Genomic DNA, 18,516 nt, shown 5'->3' with positions numbered 1-18,516 from the left:
TGCTCGATCTTTACATCTCTATACCTATCCCTACTAATATTATAAATGTCAATGTAAGTTTGTTTGTTACGCTTTCACGCAAAAACTGCTTAACCGATCCTCATGAAACTTTGTACACATATTCTTGGAAGTGTTAGAAGTAATATAGGATACTTTTTATCCCGACATTAAGCTCGGTTCCTTTGGGAGATGGTATGAGTGTTTGACAATTTTACACCATAACTCGGACAAATTATAACCGATTTAGATAATAATTTTTGTACTAGGTTATAATATGTGTTTAATTTTGCCCAAACTATAGTTGGAGATAAAGGACAAAACTCCTCAGCGGACAGCAGCAAACCCCTTATTTAAGGCTTAGCGATACTATTTTAGATCTACAACTAACAACAAAATCAAACGCAGACGAAGTCGCGGGCAACAGCTAGTGTATATATAGATCCTTATATAGTACGGAATCCTTCGTGTGCCAGTCCAACGCACCTAGCCGGTTTAAGGTTTAAATTTGCTCAGTTTCACAATTTTTATATCCGAAGTTTTTTACTAGGTATAGCTTTTTATTTACTTTTTGTACTGTACTTTATTTCCGTTGGTGTGCAGCATCCGAATTTATTGTTAAATTTTCATTCAAGGTTACAAAAAATATCTTTATATTTTTAGCAGTGAGGCCGTCTAATTTAGTTTTTATATTGTTTTTGTGCATATTTATAATTTTTGTAAGAAAATAAAAAGCGTTGGTCTCCATTTCTGTCTGATACATAATCGAAAATGAATGAACTGCCAGCATGATAATGATTATAAAATTATAATTCTCAAATCTGTGTTCGATCAGTCGTGATTAAAAATCCTGAAAAAAATATTAACTTATTTTGTTATTTCGATATTTTTTGAAGAAAATATTTCTTCTTTCTAGATTATATGAGTTGTGAAGTCTGTGTTTCAAGAGCTAGCAAAATATATCAAAGTTAAGTTTCTAGTTTTGAGGTAATAATGGTGCCAAAACTCGGTAAAATGTTGTAGAAAGGATCACAAATTTGATCTTTTTTATACTTCAAATGTTTGTGTCAAATGAACATGAATGTGTTTCAGTGTCTGGGTGATTTTATCAGTCATCTTAGTACCCACAACATAAGCTACACTTACTTTGGGACTTCATGGCGATGTGTGTATTGTCGTAGTATATTTTTATTTATTTATTCAAATGGTTCACATTCGAAATATAAATATAGATCAAATTTGTCCGGAATGTTTTGATCTATCATAACAATAGGTTTTATTTAATGATCCTATAATTCAATATCTTCCCTTCTTAATTATTCTAACACTCCTTATTTTTACATAATATATTGTTGATGATAAAATTAAACAAATTATTCGGTGAATAAATATATTATTTATAGAAATGGTAGATTTAAATATTATATTTCTAAATTTAGTAGTGTGCATCGTAGAGCGGTTGCGGGTGGATGGAGGGTGCGGAATTATGAACCACTGCGTTGAATCTGTAATATAAATTAAAAAAAAAATCAAATCAGTTCCAAATTTAACCTGCAGATTAGTGGGCTTACAGCAATGTTGCATGAACTATTTATACACGGAAGCCAAAAATAGAGACGGAATCGTTGTATAATTTCGATAATAATAAGGGTCTAGAATCCGAATTCCTTAAATGAAATAGAGGAATTAATTAAATAACCACACTAAAATGGTCAATGTCATATAGGAGACTTTGTAAAAGATGTATAATGTTATACCCGCTATGATCATCAGCAGTATATTCGACTTTTCTGACGGAACCGTCGGGTTGCAGTAACGAGTAGAATCCATGCACTGTGTCACCATCACGGCTTTCGTGCTGAGCCTTGTGATCCCCGGTGTGGGGGTCGTCCACTGAGTACGCGAAGTCGTATTTGGGATACGCCTGTGTAAGAATAAAGATTGAAGATGTATGTTAACACTTTACAGTACAGTATATACTATGTATATGATTATTTGTAGACTTCATGTAGATCGAATCGAACCGCGGAGTTCAAAAGCTTAACAGATTAAACATAGTATTAACAAGTCTTCTAATTATTAAGGTGGATCTGATATTGTTGTAGGTTGAATTGAATGCACTCAAAAAAGAGTGCATCCGAAGACAAAGGCTGATATTTAATTAAATATTTCTTAGCATAAAATATGATTTTTAGGTTGTCCTTAATCCTATTCACATAAATGTCCAGCTTATGCTTATGCCTAAATTGAAATATGAATTTACTTGTGATCGAAATTAAAAAAAAAACCTGGGGAGTTAAGTCTGTAGATTGCTTGAAAGCATTCAGATCTGCTTTTTTAATCAAACAAAACAGGACAATGATTGCTAACTAGTATTTTTTATGTTGGGATTGCTGGTTTTCTTGCCGGCTTCTTCTCCGTAAAATCGACCATTTCAACGGACGGTAGAGTCACAACAAGCATTTAAACTTTTCAAAAATTTAATTAAATATATTATATTAAATATATTACGACAAAGCACACATCGCCATGTAGCCCCAAAGTAAGTGTAGCTTGTGTTATGTGTACTAAGATGACTGATGAATATTTTATGAATAATATACATAAATACTTAGAATATACATATAAACACCCAGCCACTAAAAAACATTCATGCTCATCACACAAACATTTTCCAGTTGTGGGAATCGAACCCACGGCCTTGGACTCAGAAAGCAGGGTCGCTGCAAACTGCGCCAATCGGCCGTCATAAAAATGCTTATGTAGGTATATTATCAATTAATTTACCTATAATTTTGAAATCAATTTAGTTAGGGTTGAAGATTACTTACGTATTCATCATGTCCGTCACCGTGAACATCATAACCAGAGTATACTGGGGCAGCATAATGTGCGAGAGGGGCAGCGTGTACTAACGGCACGGCATAGTGTGCCGGGGCAGCGATGTGTCCTAGCGCTAGACCTTCGTCATGGCGAAGTATTGCTTGTGAGGATACTGCAGGAGCTGGGTAGTAGACAGCTTTGGCTGCCGTGAATAGAGCTCCAAATACAACGATCTGGAAATAAAATAATTAGGCTTAATAATTTAAGCCTAAAGGGCAGAAGCAGATAAAAAAAATATTTCATTCTTTCTAAAACGACAACATGTACGGGAAACTCTCATACAATTACTATTTCAGTAATAGCTGTACATAAGTCGATGGCTAGAGTTTTTTGAACGACAGCGCGAAGCCTTAGATTGCGATGAATCACTAGTAATTTGTTTTTATAATTGTCAATGAAAAATGTATGCCAAAGCCCATGGACACCATATAAAGATATACAGAGCGGACTTAAAAACCTGCGGTAAATTTATAAAAAAACAAAAATAATTCTTATAAGCGAAATTGTAAATGCAAAACATTTTAATTTTAACAGAGTAAACCAGGGAAATAGCTACAGTTATTTATCGCTATAAATTTTTAACTGTGTGTAAACTGTACTGATCTCGATACATGATAAGACGAGATCAAACCGTACGTCAACAAAATAACACTAAGCGGTAAGCTGGCTACGGTTTTAAATTACTTGCGGTCACTTCACATGATTTTCACACGATTAAGTTAACGACATATCTTATTACACATGAAACTCTTTAGTCACACTCACTTTGCTGAACATTTTAGTGTTGTTTAATACACGTTTCGCCGCTGATTAATAAGAATTGATGCTGAACATCACTTTTATATCATGAATCATTGAACAAAAATAAGTTTAGTAGCAATGGACCATGGAGGGCTAGCGGCAATAATGACAATAGCTGAGGTCACTTCAAGACCGTCAGTGTGATATCAAGATCAATTTATGTCATGGTACATAACTTCAGCGTTATGCGCACGTTTGGTGTAGCACGCGACGACGCGTAAAAAGTAGCCAAGGCGTTAGGTCGTATTATATAAAATGCGTAATTGTTATATTTAGGGTTCCGATGTATAATAAAAAACTATTAGTTTACGTCTGTCTGTCTATCATTTACTTTATTAGGAAACTATTACAGCTGTAATTTTAATAATAACTTCTCACCTGGGCGTGGAAACATTAAATAAAGAAAATCTTTGATGTACGCAAACATGAAAGTGAGATGTTTTCTGCTTCGTCTGTTCCTGTGCTTTCCATTTTTGAAAGTGAGCGTTACTAAAAGGTATAAAATACTACGTTTCTGGTTTTTATAATTATATATTTTTAAAAACAACTATAACACTTGATAAACAAATCAGCACATAAGTTTTATGTGAGATTAATGGTCCCGTGTGAACGATTACACTACTGTAGTTGAAAAATCGAAAAGATGGAATCACTAAAAATTATAATTATGAACACAATCACAATGTATAATCGCTTAACATAATTAATTAAAAATGTAATTGCTGGTTTTTATTAAACTCAATATATTTATTAAGTCCACGGTTTCGTTTTACTATAAGAACTACGGGACCCTATATTCGTGCTAGGAAACACACTTGACTAGATTTCTTTATTTTGAATATTGAACTGCATTTGCAAAGAGTAACGCAGTCATTATAGTTGTATTTCACAATATTCACAATAATTGTAGTGTCATCTTAATATATATAAATCTCCTGTCACGATGTTTGTCCGCGATGGACTCCTAAACTACTGAACCGATTTTAAATTAAATTGGCACACCGTGAGCAGTCTGGTCCAACTTAAGAGATAGGATAGCTTAGATCTTTAAGTAAAGTCACAATTTTATTTTATTGCAAATTATTTGTCTATAATTAATTGACAGTCACATGTTATATATATATATATATAAATATTTATATATACAACTATACTCATTTAAGCTTAGCGATACAGGAAAACAAAATCAAACGCAGACGAAGTCGCGGGCAACAGCTAGTATAAATATATATTTACATATAAGCATCTTTTAAAATAGATTTTCAGTATATTTTTATAAGATGAATAAATAGGCACTAGACGTATATGTACCCTATTTATTGTTTCGTACTTGTCTTATTATATAAACAATATTTCCATTACTTTTTAGTGTTAAATTTGTTATAAAAATATAAAAAAATAATAAAATCATATATTCATAAAGAAAACCTCCTTTACTTTGGATTTGTTTTCGATAATTTTTCTATACCATTTATAAAAATATACTTTACACTGAAAGTAATGAAAATATTGTTTACATTATATGTCATATATTAATAGAGTAAGGAAAAAATAGTTTAGATAGTTTATTATTATACTTAGTTAATGGGGACAGGATGATTACTTTAACCTAAATGCAATAATACGGATGTTACAATTGTTAACGTTTGATTGTGAACCTTAGAGGTTTGTAAGTGGAAAGTACGGGGTTCAACGAAGGCAATTTGGGAATTTGTAATTTCAAAGTTTTCTTTGGTCTGGTTTGGTGGGAGGCTTCGGCTACAGATACTTAGACCCTAGCTCCCTGTCGATGTCGAAAAAAATTAGAGGATATAAATACCATACCCCTATCCGATTGGCCATCTTATACGGCATCATTTTTTATCACCAGGTGATTGATAGTGCAATAAAAAAGTACCTTTATTGTATGGACCAGCTAAAAGGCAGTTTTGTAGATTAGCTGGATTTCACTTCTAGGCAGGCTCTAAACAATTTGGTTCTTTAATTATAACCGGGACCGACTGCTTATCGTGCTCCGCAACGCACGTAGCCTAAGCCTATTTCGAAACAGGAAATTTCCTGCCTGATAAATTCCTAACAATTTTCGGCCTGATCCGGGAATAATATGAAAATTAAGCTTAATTTGCTATAGTAAGCGAAACGAAGGAGAATCTGTATGGTGTTATTTATAATTTCTTCAATCCTTATACTCCACACCTTACAATGAATAATTGTTAAGTCTTAACAATTATTCATTGTAAAGTCAACATCTACTTAGGATGCTCCGGTTTCGGAGCGAATAGTGCGTAGAGGGCATTGCGGAAGATCTGTTTGTTGTGGAGTATAAGGATTGAAGAAATTATAAATAACACCATATAGATTCTCCTGCGATTCGCGAACTATAGCAAATTAAGCTTAATTTCCATAATATATCATGGATTTCCGCAAAGTAGCGTCTGCTTCTATCCAATACTAGTCCGGGAATCAAAACCAATACCTTATCGTCCGTCGTAGAAGCTAGTCCAACCAATGAGACGGCAAATTAAAAATATATCCCTACTAATATTATTGATGTCAATGGAAATTTGTTTGTTACGCTTTCACGCAAAAACTACTAAATCGATCCTCATGAAACTTTGAACACATATTTTTGGAGGTGTTAGAAGTAATATAGGATACTTTTTATCCAGATATTATACTCGGTTCCTTTGGGAGAGGGGATGAAAGTGTTTTACGATTTTACACCATAACTCCGACCAATTATAACCGATTTAAATAATTATTTTTGTACTATAGAGGTTATAATATGTATTTAATTTCGCCAAAACTTTGTGTAGATCTGATGAATGTGGTTGGAGATAGAGGACCGAACTCCTCAGCGGACAGCAGCAAACCCCTCATTTAAGGCTTAGCGATACTGAAATCAAAAAACAAAATCAAACGCAGACGAAGTCGCGGGCAACAGCTAGTATATATATATATATATATATATATATTAGTTAAGATTTAGATCATTACTACATCGCTCATATAACATTTCTTTGCACATTAAAAGGTTGCAACATAAGAACTTGTAGGAGTATGTTGTCACTTCTGGTTGGCAAAATAAAAAAATATAGCGTAATAACTTAGCCACTATAAAATTTTTATTAGCTTAGCTTATTACATATATTTTGTACAAGTGCACTTCAGATTCATGTTGCACGTTTATTGCAGTAGGTACTTTGTATTTTTGAAACAGAAGACATTAATTTCACATATCTAGTGTAACGCAAGATATTTGTCTAGGCACTACGTTATCTGTATAGACACAATAAGTAAATTATAAAATTCGTAATTTTATGTACGTAATGAATCATGTTCTATTTTTGTTTTCTATAATTTGTAACTAATTCGGCGAAGGCAGCAGATAAATATATTTAAGTTTTGACTGACAAGGCCACTAAATGTAGTTAACTTATTAGTTACTTCTAAAGTAATAGAGGCATGAAATCCTTAGCCTGGTTAAAAACGCTAAATATCCTGTGAATACCTTAGAAGCACATAATAAAAATCTATGTTCGAAATTTGCTATCCGAGGCTTCTACTTTGATCTGCCTTTAATTTATAAAGTGCATCACTTTCATATTATAGAGTTCGGGAACTTAATAGTAGGCATTGAGCGAAAATAAGAAAAAAACATTATTCTGTTTTTTAAGTCATCCACACTTTATTTACATACGCTCATCCGTAAAACATTCACATTTATGAAACTATAAATTTATAAACGAGATTACAAAAATTTATCTTTAAGGTACATCGACTATTTTTATTTCTACTAATACTGAGCATTCCTAATGATGGTAGGCTGGGGCAGGTGCCGGATGCACAAATGGGGCGGAGTTGTGCACGACAGCGTTGAAACTGAAAAAAAAAATTATCATTTTTATTCTTCTTCTTAGGGTGCCGTCTCATTACAAAGGTTGGCAATCATTAGGGCTATCTCTACCTTGTACACCGCTGCTCTAAATAATGATTTGGTGATCTTTCCAAACCATTGTCGTAGGTTTTTGAGCCATGGTATTCTTCTTCGGCCAGGCCGTCTTCTGCCTGCCACTTTTACTTGTACGATAAGCTGAAGAAGTTCATACTTTTTGGTGTTCCGCATCACATGACCCAAATATTCTAATTTTTTTTTTTTGGATGACCGTATACATAAACTATGCTGCAAAATATAAGTATCTACACACGTGGTAACCGAAGGCGTTGAAAACTTTAACTAATAGACTCATTTCAACTCCTTACTTAGTTGCTATGCGTACAAAAATGATCTTGAAATCAGATGTGGAAGTGGTTATGATCATGTAGTTTTAAATAGCATGATTGGTGATATTAATTTCGCTGCATATCGAAATTGATGTCAAGAGTTATAAAGAAACTGCAGTCATACAAAATACAGGTTAAATAATGTTACCGAACAGATAGAGATAAGTTATTGGTTTTTTAAGTTGTTCTATTAGCGTTAAAGCGGAGAGAAAACTAGTAATAGTTTTTTTGTTAAGTTTAGCTTCCATAGGGGTGACATGGTCACGTTGTGACAAAAACCCCTTTAAATAAATAAGACAAAAAAAAAAGAGAGATGAAGTTATTGTTTTGTAAGAGAGAATTATTTTGGGACACCAAACTCAAAAACTTTAGTATATTTTTTCAGTGTAGTAGGTACTTAGTAGAAGTAGAGCTTCTTGTGACACATCTCGTATGGGGAAGTACGCTATGTTTATTTTTGTTACCGAGCAGCATTGCTGAGTTTCAGTCTTGAGACCTTTGATACCTGTGGTATGACAGGCACATGAGCCTTAACACCTATGTCTCAGGTTGATGGACACAGGGCGTCACTTTATAAAACTTGTTCCTTGCAGGGCTTGCGAAGTGTTGTCGGACATCTATTTACATGGTCCCACAATTTTTAATATCAATAAAGATGTATGGTTTTTTACCCGCTGTGGTCATCAGCAGTGTATTCGACCTTGCGGACAGAGCCGTCAGGTTGCAGCAGAGAGTAGTACCCATGAACGGCATCTCCGTCGCGGCTCTCATGCTGCGACTTGTGGTCGCCAGTGTGGGGGTCAGCCACAGAGTACGCGAAGTCGTATTTAGGGTGTGCCTGGTAATCACATATGGAATAGGTAAGCATTAAAACAATCATCAAAATATCTATAGGATTAAAAATAATTAAGAAATACATAGGTTAATAAAAAGGTTAACGTACATATTCATGATGACCACCATAGTGACCAGCTGGGCCAGCGTAAGCTAGTGCTGGAGCAGCATGACCAACGGGAGAGGCGTAGTGGCCTTCATCGTGCCGGATGATGCTTTGGGAGGAAACGGCATGGCCAAGTCCGTGTAACAGACCAGCGTTGGCCGCCGCGAGAAAAGCGCCGAAAGCTAAGATCTAGAATAAAAATATATTAATTTGTATTAGCCAAAGTGACTTCAAGTGAGCTTCCTTCTGGTTGCTTTCATTATCATCATGTTAATCTATGGATGTCCACTGGTGGATAAAGGTATTTTTTAGGGATTAGAGCTCGCCATGGTCTTGTGCCGCTAGTTTCCTTGCGACTAGTCTGCCTGATGCTTTCCACCAGTGAAGGGTTTTCACTCCAGTACTTTGGAACCCTCACGTCCATCGCATTTTATACTATGGGAATATTTTATCCTTCAAACTATGGTATACTAAATTTTAACTGGCAAGAATAATAAATTCAAATGGCTAGCTGGTTACTCACTTTGCTGAACATTTTGTATGTTTAGTTGAATATTTGAGTAATTATTGATGTCAAACGGCCAGCTAGAATGGTTTTATAGAACGCTGCCGTGTATGGCGTCAGAGGTGGGGAGGAGAAATGCGCCAGCCTTGACTCTAAGCTTTGCCAAGGTCAACTGACACTAATAAAAAATGATTAATCATTTTAACTGCGATTTTATTGCTTTTACAGACAAAAGGATTTAGTGCTGGTAATTTTTTTGTTTCTCCCTATTAAATTAAACGAATTTCTTCGTAGTTATATTCTTTAAAGTATACTATGCACCTAGAGCCGATGTAAGCTTAAATTGCGCGTTAGTTGAAATAAAAGCGATAAAGGAAAACATTGTGAGAAACGTGGATTCCCGAGAGTTCTCCATAATGTTCTCAAAGACCTAACAACCCAAAAACCCTCACTGGGCCAGCGTGGTGGCCACAACCTAAACCTAGGAAACCCGTGCTTATAATGGGTAGTTAAGATAGAGAGGTAAGATGATAAAATTATGACTATTTAAGTCGGATTACTATCGGATTGAAATAAGAATTAATACCGGCTGATTTACAAGACAAAGAAAAGAAAGATACGTTTAATTATTTTAATTAAAAGACACATAACCAAACCAAAATATGAGTTTAGTTACGAGTCAGTTCACGAGGAAATATAAGTGTACGTATTATTTCAACATCACATTCCAACTACATCTGTTTCGACATCGCTCTTTATGTTATGTACCTTAACTTGTCATATTAATAGTAGCTTTTGTTTCATAATTAAGAATCTAATGATTGAAGGGGGATAGTTGGCTAGACGTTTTTGTTATGTGTTTCACATTTAATTGAAAAACCTGCAGCAAAAAAGTTGATTGTTGGTGAGATCATATTAAACTTGTTAGTAATTTCTGCTATAGAATATAGAATTCTTGCAAGTTATTTTTTCACGAAACGAGGTAATTTATATTTTATACCGGAACATTCGTGAAAATATTTGCCATTCTAACAATAAGTTAAGTGGGTACATGTCAGACTTAACAATGACAAATACTCGTACTTTTTACATTCCTATTTTGGTGCTAGGCATTAAATGTTTTATGTGGTGTATTTTATAACCCCCTTGGCGCAGTGGTGAGCGCTTTTCTCTTATAAGGGGGAGTAATTATGTTGTTTTTTTTCTGGTCTGGTTTCCGGTACGATGCCACACATGCCGTTCGATGCCGGAACCGATTGGGGGTACAGGTTTAATATATCTCCCATCTCCCTAACAGGTAAACCAGCTCCCAACTTTGACCGTATCATCCCTTACCACCAGGTAAGATTGCAGTCGAGGGTAAACATGTAATGGAATAAAAAATAAGAAAAAATAACTGACTTGTTTTCTTTTAAAATTGTAACAATGTTTAGGTACTTCTAGTAAAGTTACCTGTTATTGGAAGGTTAAAACAGGCATATTAAACTGAAAATCACTTTTGAAACACAGGCCTAGGAAACCGTTAAAATAGTTGAGTCAAGAATTTCGAAGGTTTTCTTTGTAGTGCAAAAAAAAAAACTAATTATTACAGTAAACAGCGAAAAGTTTCGCTTGTGAATTTTCTCTCTATCCGTACCAACGATGTTTATGTTTCGCGCCTTGAGATTTATTATGTAGATGGTGTAATTTTAGAGCATTCCATTTACCTTGTTTTATAAATGTAAATTTAAGTTTTGTAACACGCAAGCGTTATGTGAAAGTGAAACTGTCACAGCGCAGAGTTATGATAAATAAATAAATAATAAGGCCCGTGTTTTATCGTATTTGGTAGGCGCGCGTGGTATATTATTCTGTAATACCAGGGCAATCAATACCGTGTTTTGCGTCTTATTTTTTTCTGTACGTTCCAAAAAAAATCTGACGGGATATCTGAGCTACAAGTCTACAATCTAGATCAACTTGGGAAGTAAAACATTATCAGAAGTGTTTTGAAGAACCATAACACCAGAACAATTATTCACAAAATCTAATGTAATTGATAGCCCAGTGGTTCCAGCAAAAAAGTGGTGATAGCCTATTTGTTTGAGCATGGACCACCCATTTGGTAAAAATTCTAAATCAATCCTCGGCACAGACCTTTAACTTTTCAGAGTTATGTGCGTTTTTAATTTAATCAATTGTAATATTAATTGCTTTACCAGTGAAGGTGATACGGCCTATAATATACGCTTGTCATTTTGAGAGGAGACCCTTGTTCTATAGTAAGTCGTTACATATTAGATTGGTAATGATGATGATAAATGTATTATAGGAATTATTCCATTTCTATAGCTTCCGCTTATATACGGATAACTTAACCTAACTGGTGGCGCAATGCGGATAAAAAGGTTCATCTTTAACAAGTTAAAGTAATGAGTTTATATTACTTTAATCACGCTGGTATCACCAAAGTGAGTTACAATTTTGAGAATGTATTTTTATAAAGAATATCTTGAGAAACTGGCATCTGAGTTTTTTCCGCGTTTCGGCATGTTAGCAGCAGGCTTTAATACCCGAACATGTTAAAAAAGTGTAGACGTGTCATTCTGCACGTTACATTTAATTGTAGAAAATAAAACGTAGAAATCATAAATTATATTATATTTTTATTGATACCAAAAATTAGGTATGAAATCTTATGAACATAATCTTAGTACAACAATAGTCGTATTATGCTCTATATGCGAGTAGGTATAATATTAATTCATAGATCGGTATCGTGGTACAATTACATTTTGATTTTAATTGTGTTCTCGTTTTTACGGTTTCATTGATAAATCACTTGAAAGGTTAAGTTTCCAGTAATACAGCAATGATTGATCTTCTTTATTCAAAAACCTAACACGGTCCTTGTAAAGAGGGAATTAATATATAAGTTAAAGGAGAAACAGCGCTGTTTGCATTTATGAGCTTAGTTTGAAGACACTTTATGATATCGTAGTAAGAAACGACGTTGTCCAATAAGACAGGACTGTTATCGATAGGTTCTGAATTCTGACGTGGTTCTTCTTCACGAGGTTTCTTTTTTTCGGCTTTTCCTTCGGGTGTGTTAACCTTTCCTTCACTCCTTTCTACGCTATTTTCAACACTCTCTTGAACACTCTTTGGTTTACTTTTTGGTTCTCTTGTTTGTTCTTCAAGATTATCAACTTCAGAAGTTACTCCTTCCAAGCTTTGCTCACGGTTTTGAGTTAGTTGTGCGTTTACAGGTTCTGGACATGGTGCCGGTTTTGGTTTCACCACTTCTAGTTCATTTTCTTTCGATATTGCCTGTTCAGGTGATATATTTCTTACTACTGCATTGAATCTGTAAAAAAATATAAAGTGTTAGGAATAAAAGTAATGTAGATTAGGGTCATAAATTAATCTGTAATTAGCTGTTTCGCTTTTCCGCAACACTTTTATTTTATTATTGTAATTAAAATTTAAAATGCTCCATCTTACGCTGTATAGGTAAATACAATCACACACGGTGTGATCACCGTTGAGAGTTTCAGTTGATGGTATAAAAAAAGCAAAAAAGTTTATCTGATGTAGTATGATAGGATGCTTTAGCCGTAGTTGCGTTGGCTAGTTCCACCCTATGCGCAAAAGATGCGCAACCGACATTTAAAGAAACATTTCATATTTCACAAAAAAAAATGAAATTAGTGTAATTTGAACCAGGATATGAAATAACATTAGTTCAGTAATACGTTGACTTAATAACCTTTTTCTTCTATTAAATGGTAAAAAAGAAATGTTGGTTCAATTAAAAATCTTTATATATATGAATTTCGTTAAAATTTAAAGTAATTAAGATATATATAATATATATATATATATATATATATATAACTAAATTATTTGTTTTAGGGAATCTTAATAATTATGTATGATAGGCCTGATATCGTGATACCCTTTCAAGTCATCCGCGGTGTAATCAACTTCACGACGTAAGCCATCCGGTTGGATGAACGAATATTGTCCTTTAACTACTGACCCATCACTTTGTTCGCTTTGAGATTTTTTGTCTCCAGTTTGGTCATCGTAAACAGCATAAGCGTATTGGTAACCTCTTGCAGCCTAAAATTAATACAAATTGTTTTTTTTTAATTTTTGTACACCAGTAACTACATGATATTTTATAAATGAATTAGTTTAAAGATTTCTTCGTGTTCAAATAAGAAATGTGGAGATCCGTAGAAGAACATATTAAGGATATGTCTCAACTAATTCTGGAACCAAAGTGGCAGTGGAATGCATGAGACACATAGATAAGGGTCCCGATAAACTTCTAAAGTACTTTTTTTGAATTCACTTGACGTCCATCGGTTGATATGATGATGAGTTTAAGGATCACGTCATTTCAGTTTATGAGATCGTGGATCTTCTATGAGAGAGATGGCCTGCACCCAGCAGTGGGACGTTAATAGGTTACAGATTTGCGAACTGTATTATCATGAATACAACTGTAATATATATAAAAGTATACTTATTTATAATTGCTGACTCTTCTTTCTATAATTATGTACAATATTGTTGAAAAACTTACCTCTTGGTTAGTAGTCACAACTGGCACATTTGGGACTGCAGGCTGGTAGGTAATAATTTTAGCATTTGAAGTTGTTGATATTGGTGCCAGTCCTTGGCTAGCTGGTTTAGGAATGATGCAAGGCGCCAAACAAGGAGATACAATTGCTGACACTGAAGGTACTTGTACAACAGAATCCAAAGGTGCCATAGATAGTTGGGCTGCTTGAGAGTTTCCAAAGGAGATTGGATCATAATTAATATATCCCAGGGGAACGATACCGTCTCTCTGCACTACCACATTTGAGAAGGAGGCACCAGCTATACTTTCCAATAAGCTGATGGTCACAACAAGCACCAACAAAAGATTCTAAAACAAAACGGTTATTTTAAAACGGATCTGATTGTAATGTTTTACTTAGGAAAAACACTTACTGTGTGTGTCATATTTCTTGTAGATTGACTGAAGACAACTGACATTTTTCAGATGCTAACTCGTCTTATAAGTGATGTTTTGTTTGTCCTAAAATATGCTATTCGGCAACACCGAAACAAACCATCAATGTCGCTGAATAATTGAATAGCGGTGAACAATTAATATTATGTTAATGTAGATTTGACACCAGTTATTTTTCCTATCCGGTATTCCGAACACGATATGTACAAAAGCAAGTAATAATATAGCGTGAAAATTAGTTTTGTTTCTAGCCTCGGCTAGTTCATCACTTATGCAATTCCAGGGTGCTATATTTTTGTATATTCTTGAAATACCGTTATTAATTGTATTTTTATCCCGTTAATTGTTTTAGAAATAAACGATTTTATTCGTGTGTTATTTTTCCGATAAAGTAATAAATTTTGTAAGGGTTAAAAGTAATACCCTTCGATCTGTAAAGCCTGTTGATCACAGTATAAAGAATAATCGTAAATGTCAGATATCAAGACCAGTTCAACAGTTTACTTAAAACACAAACCCAGATAGAACCACCTTTGCACGAAGTTGGTAAGTCATGAACTTCAAATAGGTCCAAGTTACCATTCGCTTTTACATATTTCTACCATTTTGCAATTACGAAAAAAACCAATAGCAAATTTTAGAGCAAAAGGAAAATGTAGGTATTCAATCCTTTTATGATCAGTACATATACGGAGGAGTTTTCGACTGAATTAAAATAAATCTAAGCATCAAACATAATAGGTAGGCAGTGGCAAACCTACTAACGTATGATAAAATTATGCAAAAAATTACTTCCTCCTAAATTTAAAACAGAAAGAATCTTCTAGAACTTCTTGACCTAAATCAAAGTGGAAACTGTTCCGGAGACATTTTGACTTTTTGTTAATAGGCAGATATATTTTTTTTACTGAATCAGTACGAGTATAACAACAATATTGTATTCTACTACTCGATTGGAATCTCACCTCAATCCCGATCCTCATTAGTCCTTCATAATTATCATCATCATCAAATAGACCGGTTCACGTCCACTGCTGGACATAAACCTTTGGTAGAGAGTTCCACAATCCACGGTCCAGTGGCTCCCAGCGACTAGCTTGATGTCGTCTGTCAACCTCTTTGGGGGCCGACCTACGCATCATTTACGGGTATGGGTTCGGCATTTCAGAACTTTAGGACTTCTACGACCATCGGCCCGTCAGTAAATGGTGCGGATGGTAGCGGAATAGCCTGTTAAAAAACTGATTAGAGGTATTGCTTAGGGTACTGAGGGTATGAACCCCTGAGCACCAAATAACTTGTCAGCATATCAGAACTAGAATATCATCAACTAGAATATCGCAGCAAAAAGAGCAGGCGTAACTTGTCTGTATTGAATTAAGTACAATGCCTATGAGTGTCCTAGTGAAAGGCCCGTAATAATATGGAACCTCGACCCAACATCTAATTTTGTAATAAAATTTAACTAAATCTATTCTATCACTTTAATTTAGGATTTAATATTGTTTAAAAAGGGTCGGGATTAAAATCTAGGTAAATTTTGGATTCCAGTCTACCCACTCACTCTATTGACTCAGATTCAAAATAAGTTAAACACTTATAGTGATTTATTAGAACAGGTTACAATTAGGATATAACTTAATCTAACATATCAGAATATCAATACCTAAGTAGTGTTTTTACTAGGTTTAAGTAAATAAGATACATATTAAAAGGACCGAATCATTTTATCCCATTTAATTTTAAAGTAAAACAAAAGGTCAATTTACATACTATTGATAGCTTGAGTTTTAAGAACTTATATAATTTAGGTTTAAAAAAAGTAATAGCAATTTTATATTTCGACGCAAAACATAATGACTGACTCCATAGAAACTAATAGTATATCTTCAAACTTCTGAGCTCGATACTTCTCCAGGATAGAATACTTGCATTTAACAGTTCCGGAGACTGCCCATTTAGATCACATATTAATTACTACAAAACGTATGATATAATACAGGTTAAATCCTAGTATAGGGGCAGAAATTTTCACCTACTTATATCGATAAAATTTGATCTAACTATAGATTGTTGTAACAATTGCTTAGATTATTTAACTGATAACTAATGTGTCTTTTTGTATACCATTATAAGTGTACTTGTTTCTTTATGCACAATAAAGAATATTATTGTTATATAAATTACTACCTCAGTTCATGTTATAGTAAAAATATAATAACAATAAAAACCTACAGCCGATTTGCTATAAAATTATTGAAGAAAAATAATAGTACTGTTTCTAAGTTCATCAAAGTGGGTTTTAGAAATACCAGTAAAATAAAATACCTAACTACCCCTACCTTAACAGCCTTGGTCGTTACGTGACTGTATTTGGTACAAAACAGGCACCCACGATTCTCACTGTACTTCGAGGTTGATCAACTTTAATTGGTTGACAAATTTTAACCCAACTGGTTAACCAATACGTGTGAATTTTTTCATCTTTTCGGATAGGTAGTATGTACTTCGATTAATAAATAAATAATTTAACTGCTGGATGTGCAGTCCTAAACGAAATCTAGGAGAAAGAAGAGTCCGACTTCTTTGTTGCCTTTAGTTATTATCTGATGAGCTTTTGAAATATTGCATACAACTTATAGTATGCTTATAAAAATAAAAATGACAATGTGTAATAGTATAAGACTACCCTCCCTATAGCATTCGACTCATAACATTTAAATTAAACTCAGTCTCAGATAGACATAAAATTCATGACATGGCCTTTTTGCACAAGCTTGTAAACGGTATATTGAATAACTCAGAGTTGTTGGGCCAAGTCTCTTTTAGAATTCCCATCCGAACACCGCGGTTCTCTGTTTCACTTTTCACTCACCGATTTTGTAAAACTTATCTTGGTCGCCACTCTTTGATCTCTAGATTAAGCAGTTCATACATATATTAATTATAAATGTATCGATTGAATTATCCTTCACCGTAGTAAAGTATAATTCAATCGATACATTTAAAGTCAAACTGCCCAACTTCAAAAATAAGCTACTAAAAATATTTGGCTAGTCAGATTTTATTTGTTTAGTTGTTTTTTCTTTCTTTTTAATATAATTAATATATAATTAGATTGCTGTCTTTCCTTATTTGTAATTTTGTATATAGTTTCCCTCTTAATTTTTTTTTTCATTTTCTTTTCGTGATATAGTGGCATCATTGTTTAGCGTCGACTTGTATAGTTATTAAGAATTGTTTAAACTCTTGTATAGCTTTAGTTTTACGACTCTTTGAGGTGTCAGTCGTCAAAAAGTCTCAAAGCTAAAGCTATATCTAGTATGAATGTTATGGATGTCAGGATTAGGACTAAACATGATGTTTTCATACAAATGTAATAATTAATTTTTAAACTACTCTGTTGAAATGGTCGTCTTTTACTATTTTGGAGACTACGTGAGAGAATTAATATTGTGTGCTCGTTCTTCGGCAGTATATTTCTGATAAGTTAATAGTACAATTTCTAATAAGGCTATGTTGAAATGCCATTGTTTCGTTTCCATTATTTTCGAAGGTTGTCGGTAAAATTTATTTGTAAAAGTTGCTTGAATGCAATCTAATCTGATGATAAGTGATGATATAGATGATAGCGAGCTATCCTGTTAGGAGTATGCCAGGTATATTAAACCCAAACTCCTAATCAGTTTCTACGCAGCATCGTACCGAAAAGTTAAATCCGCACGGCCGCATGTTTTGTCGGTAGGTAGGTATCAAACAAATTGGCCCCCTCCCCCGATGATCAAACCCGGGACTTACATACTCTGCGGTGGTCATCAAACTTAAGAGAAGTGAATACAATTTAACTAAAAATTAATTCATCATCATCATCATAATATCGATTAGTTACCGGCCTAATAAAGGGCACGGGTCTCCTTCCACAAGGATAATATTAATTCTATGCAATTCATTTATTGATTGCTTTTATATAAAGCACACAATACTGTGCAATAACTGGAGATCTGTACGAAAATTTATTTTCAAAAGTAGTTAGTGAAAAGGGCGTGAATTGACAAATGAAGTAGGGTCGAGCGTTGATATGCGATGCACCGTTTATTA

At 34.0% G+C, this 18,516-nt stretch overlaps 2 protein-coding genes and 1 pseudogene across 2 annotated transcripts; all 3 read right to left on the bottom strand.

The window, feature by feature from the left end:
- The window catches only part of LOC120625986, a 29,359-nt pseudogene extending 13,958 nt beyond the window's left edge, over positions 1-15,401 (bottom strand).
- On the bottom strand, positions 1,433-3,703 carry LOC120625566 (cuticle protein 8-like). The gene is made up of 4 exons (XM_039892620.1): positions 3,646-3,703; positions 2,829-3,053; positions 1,755-1,921; positions 1,433-1,502 (listed from the first exon to the last, which is right to left on the bottom strand). Exons 1-4 carry the CDS (start codon positions 3,655-3,657, stop codon positions 1,433-1,435), a joined length of 474 nt encoding a protein of 157 aa, XP_039748554.1. The 5' UTR covers positions 3,658-3,703.
- Positions 7,494-9,440, bottom strand: LOC120625568 (cuticle protein 7-like). Its single transcript, XM_039892623.1, has 4 exons — positions 9,429-9,440; positions 8,909-9,094; positions 8,637-8,803; positions 7,494-7,563 (listed from the first exon to the last, which is right to left on the bottom strand). The coding sequence occupies exons 1-4, from the start codon at positions 9,438-9,440 to the stop codon at positions 7,494-7,496; spliced, it is 435 nt and encodes a 144-aa protein (XP_039748557.1).
- Positions 15,402-18,516: the final 3,115 nt, after the last annotated feature.

The sequence above is a fragment of the Pararge aegeria genome, chromosome 8 (assembly GCF_905163445.1).
Source record: "Pararge aegeria chromosome 8, ilParAegt1.1, whole genome shotgun sequence".
NCBI classification, from domain to species: Eukaryota; Metazoa; Arthropoda; class Insecta; order Lepidoptera; family Nymphalidae; genus Pararge; species Pararge aegeria.
Note: the sequence above shows the minus strand (reverse complement) of the source record. Positions and strands in the feature narration are given on the sequence as shown.

What these genes read in the sequence shown, in the direction of transcription:
- LOC120625566 (XM_039892620.1), bottom strand. An exon ending in GTGACGGACATGATGAATAC is followed by an intron (nt 1,922 to 2,828) that starts GTAAGTAATCTT and finishes ATTCTTACACAG; the next exon opens with GCGTATCCCAAATACGACTT. An exon ending in ACTGCTGATGATCATAGCGG is followed by an intron (nt 1,503 to 1,754) that starts GTATAACATTAT and finishes TTTATATTACAG; the next exon opens with ATTCAACGCAGTGGTTCATA.
- LOC120625568 (XM_039892623.1), bottom strand. An exon ending in ATGGTGGTCATCATGAATAT is followed by an intron (nt 8,804 to 8,908) that starts GTACGTTAACCT and finishes TGTGATTACCAG; the next exon opens with GCACACCCTAAATACGACTT. An exon ending in ACTGCTGATGACCACAGCGG is followed by an intron (nt 7,564 to 8,636) that starts GTAAAAAACCAT and finishes TTTTTTTTTCAG; the next exon opens with TTTCAACGCTGTCGTGCACA.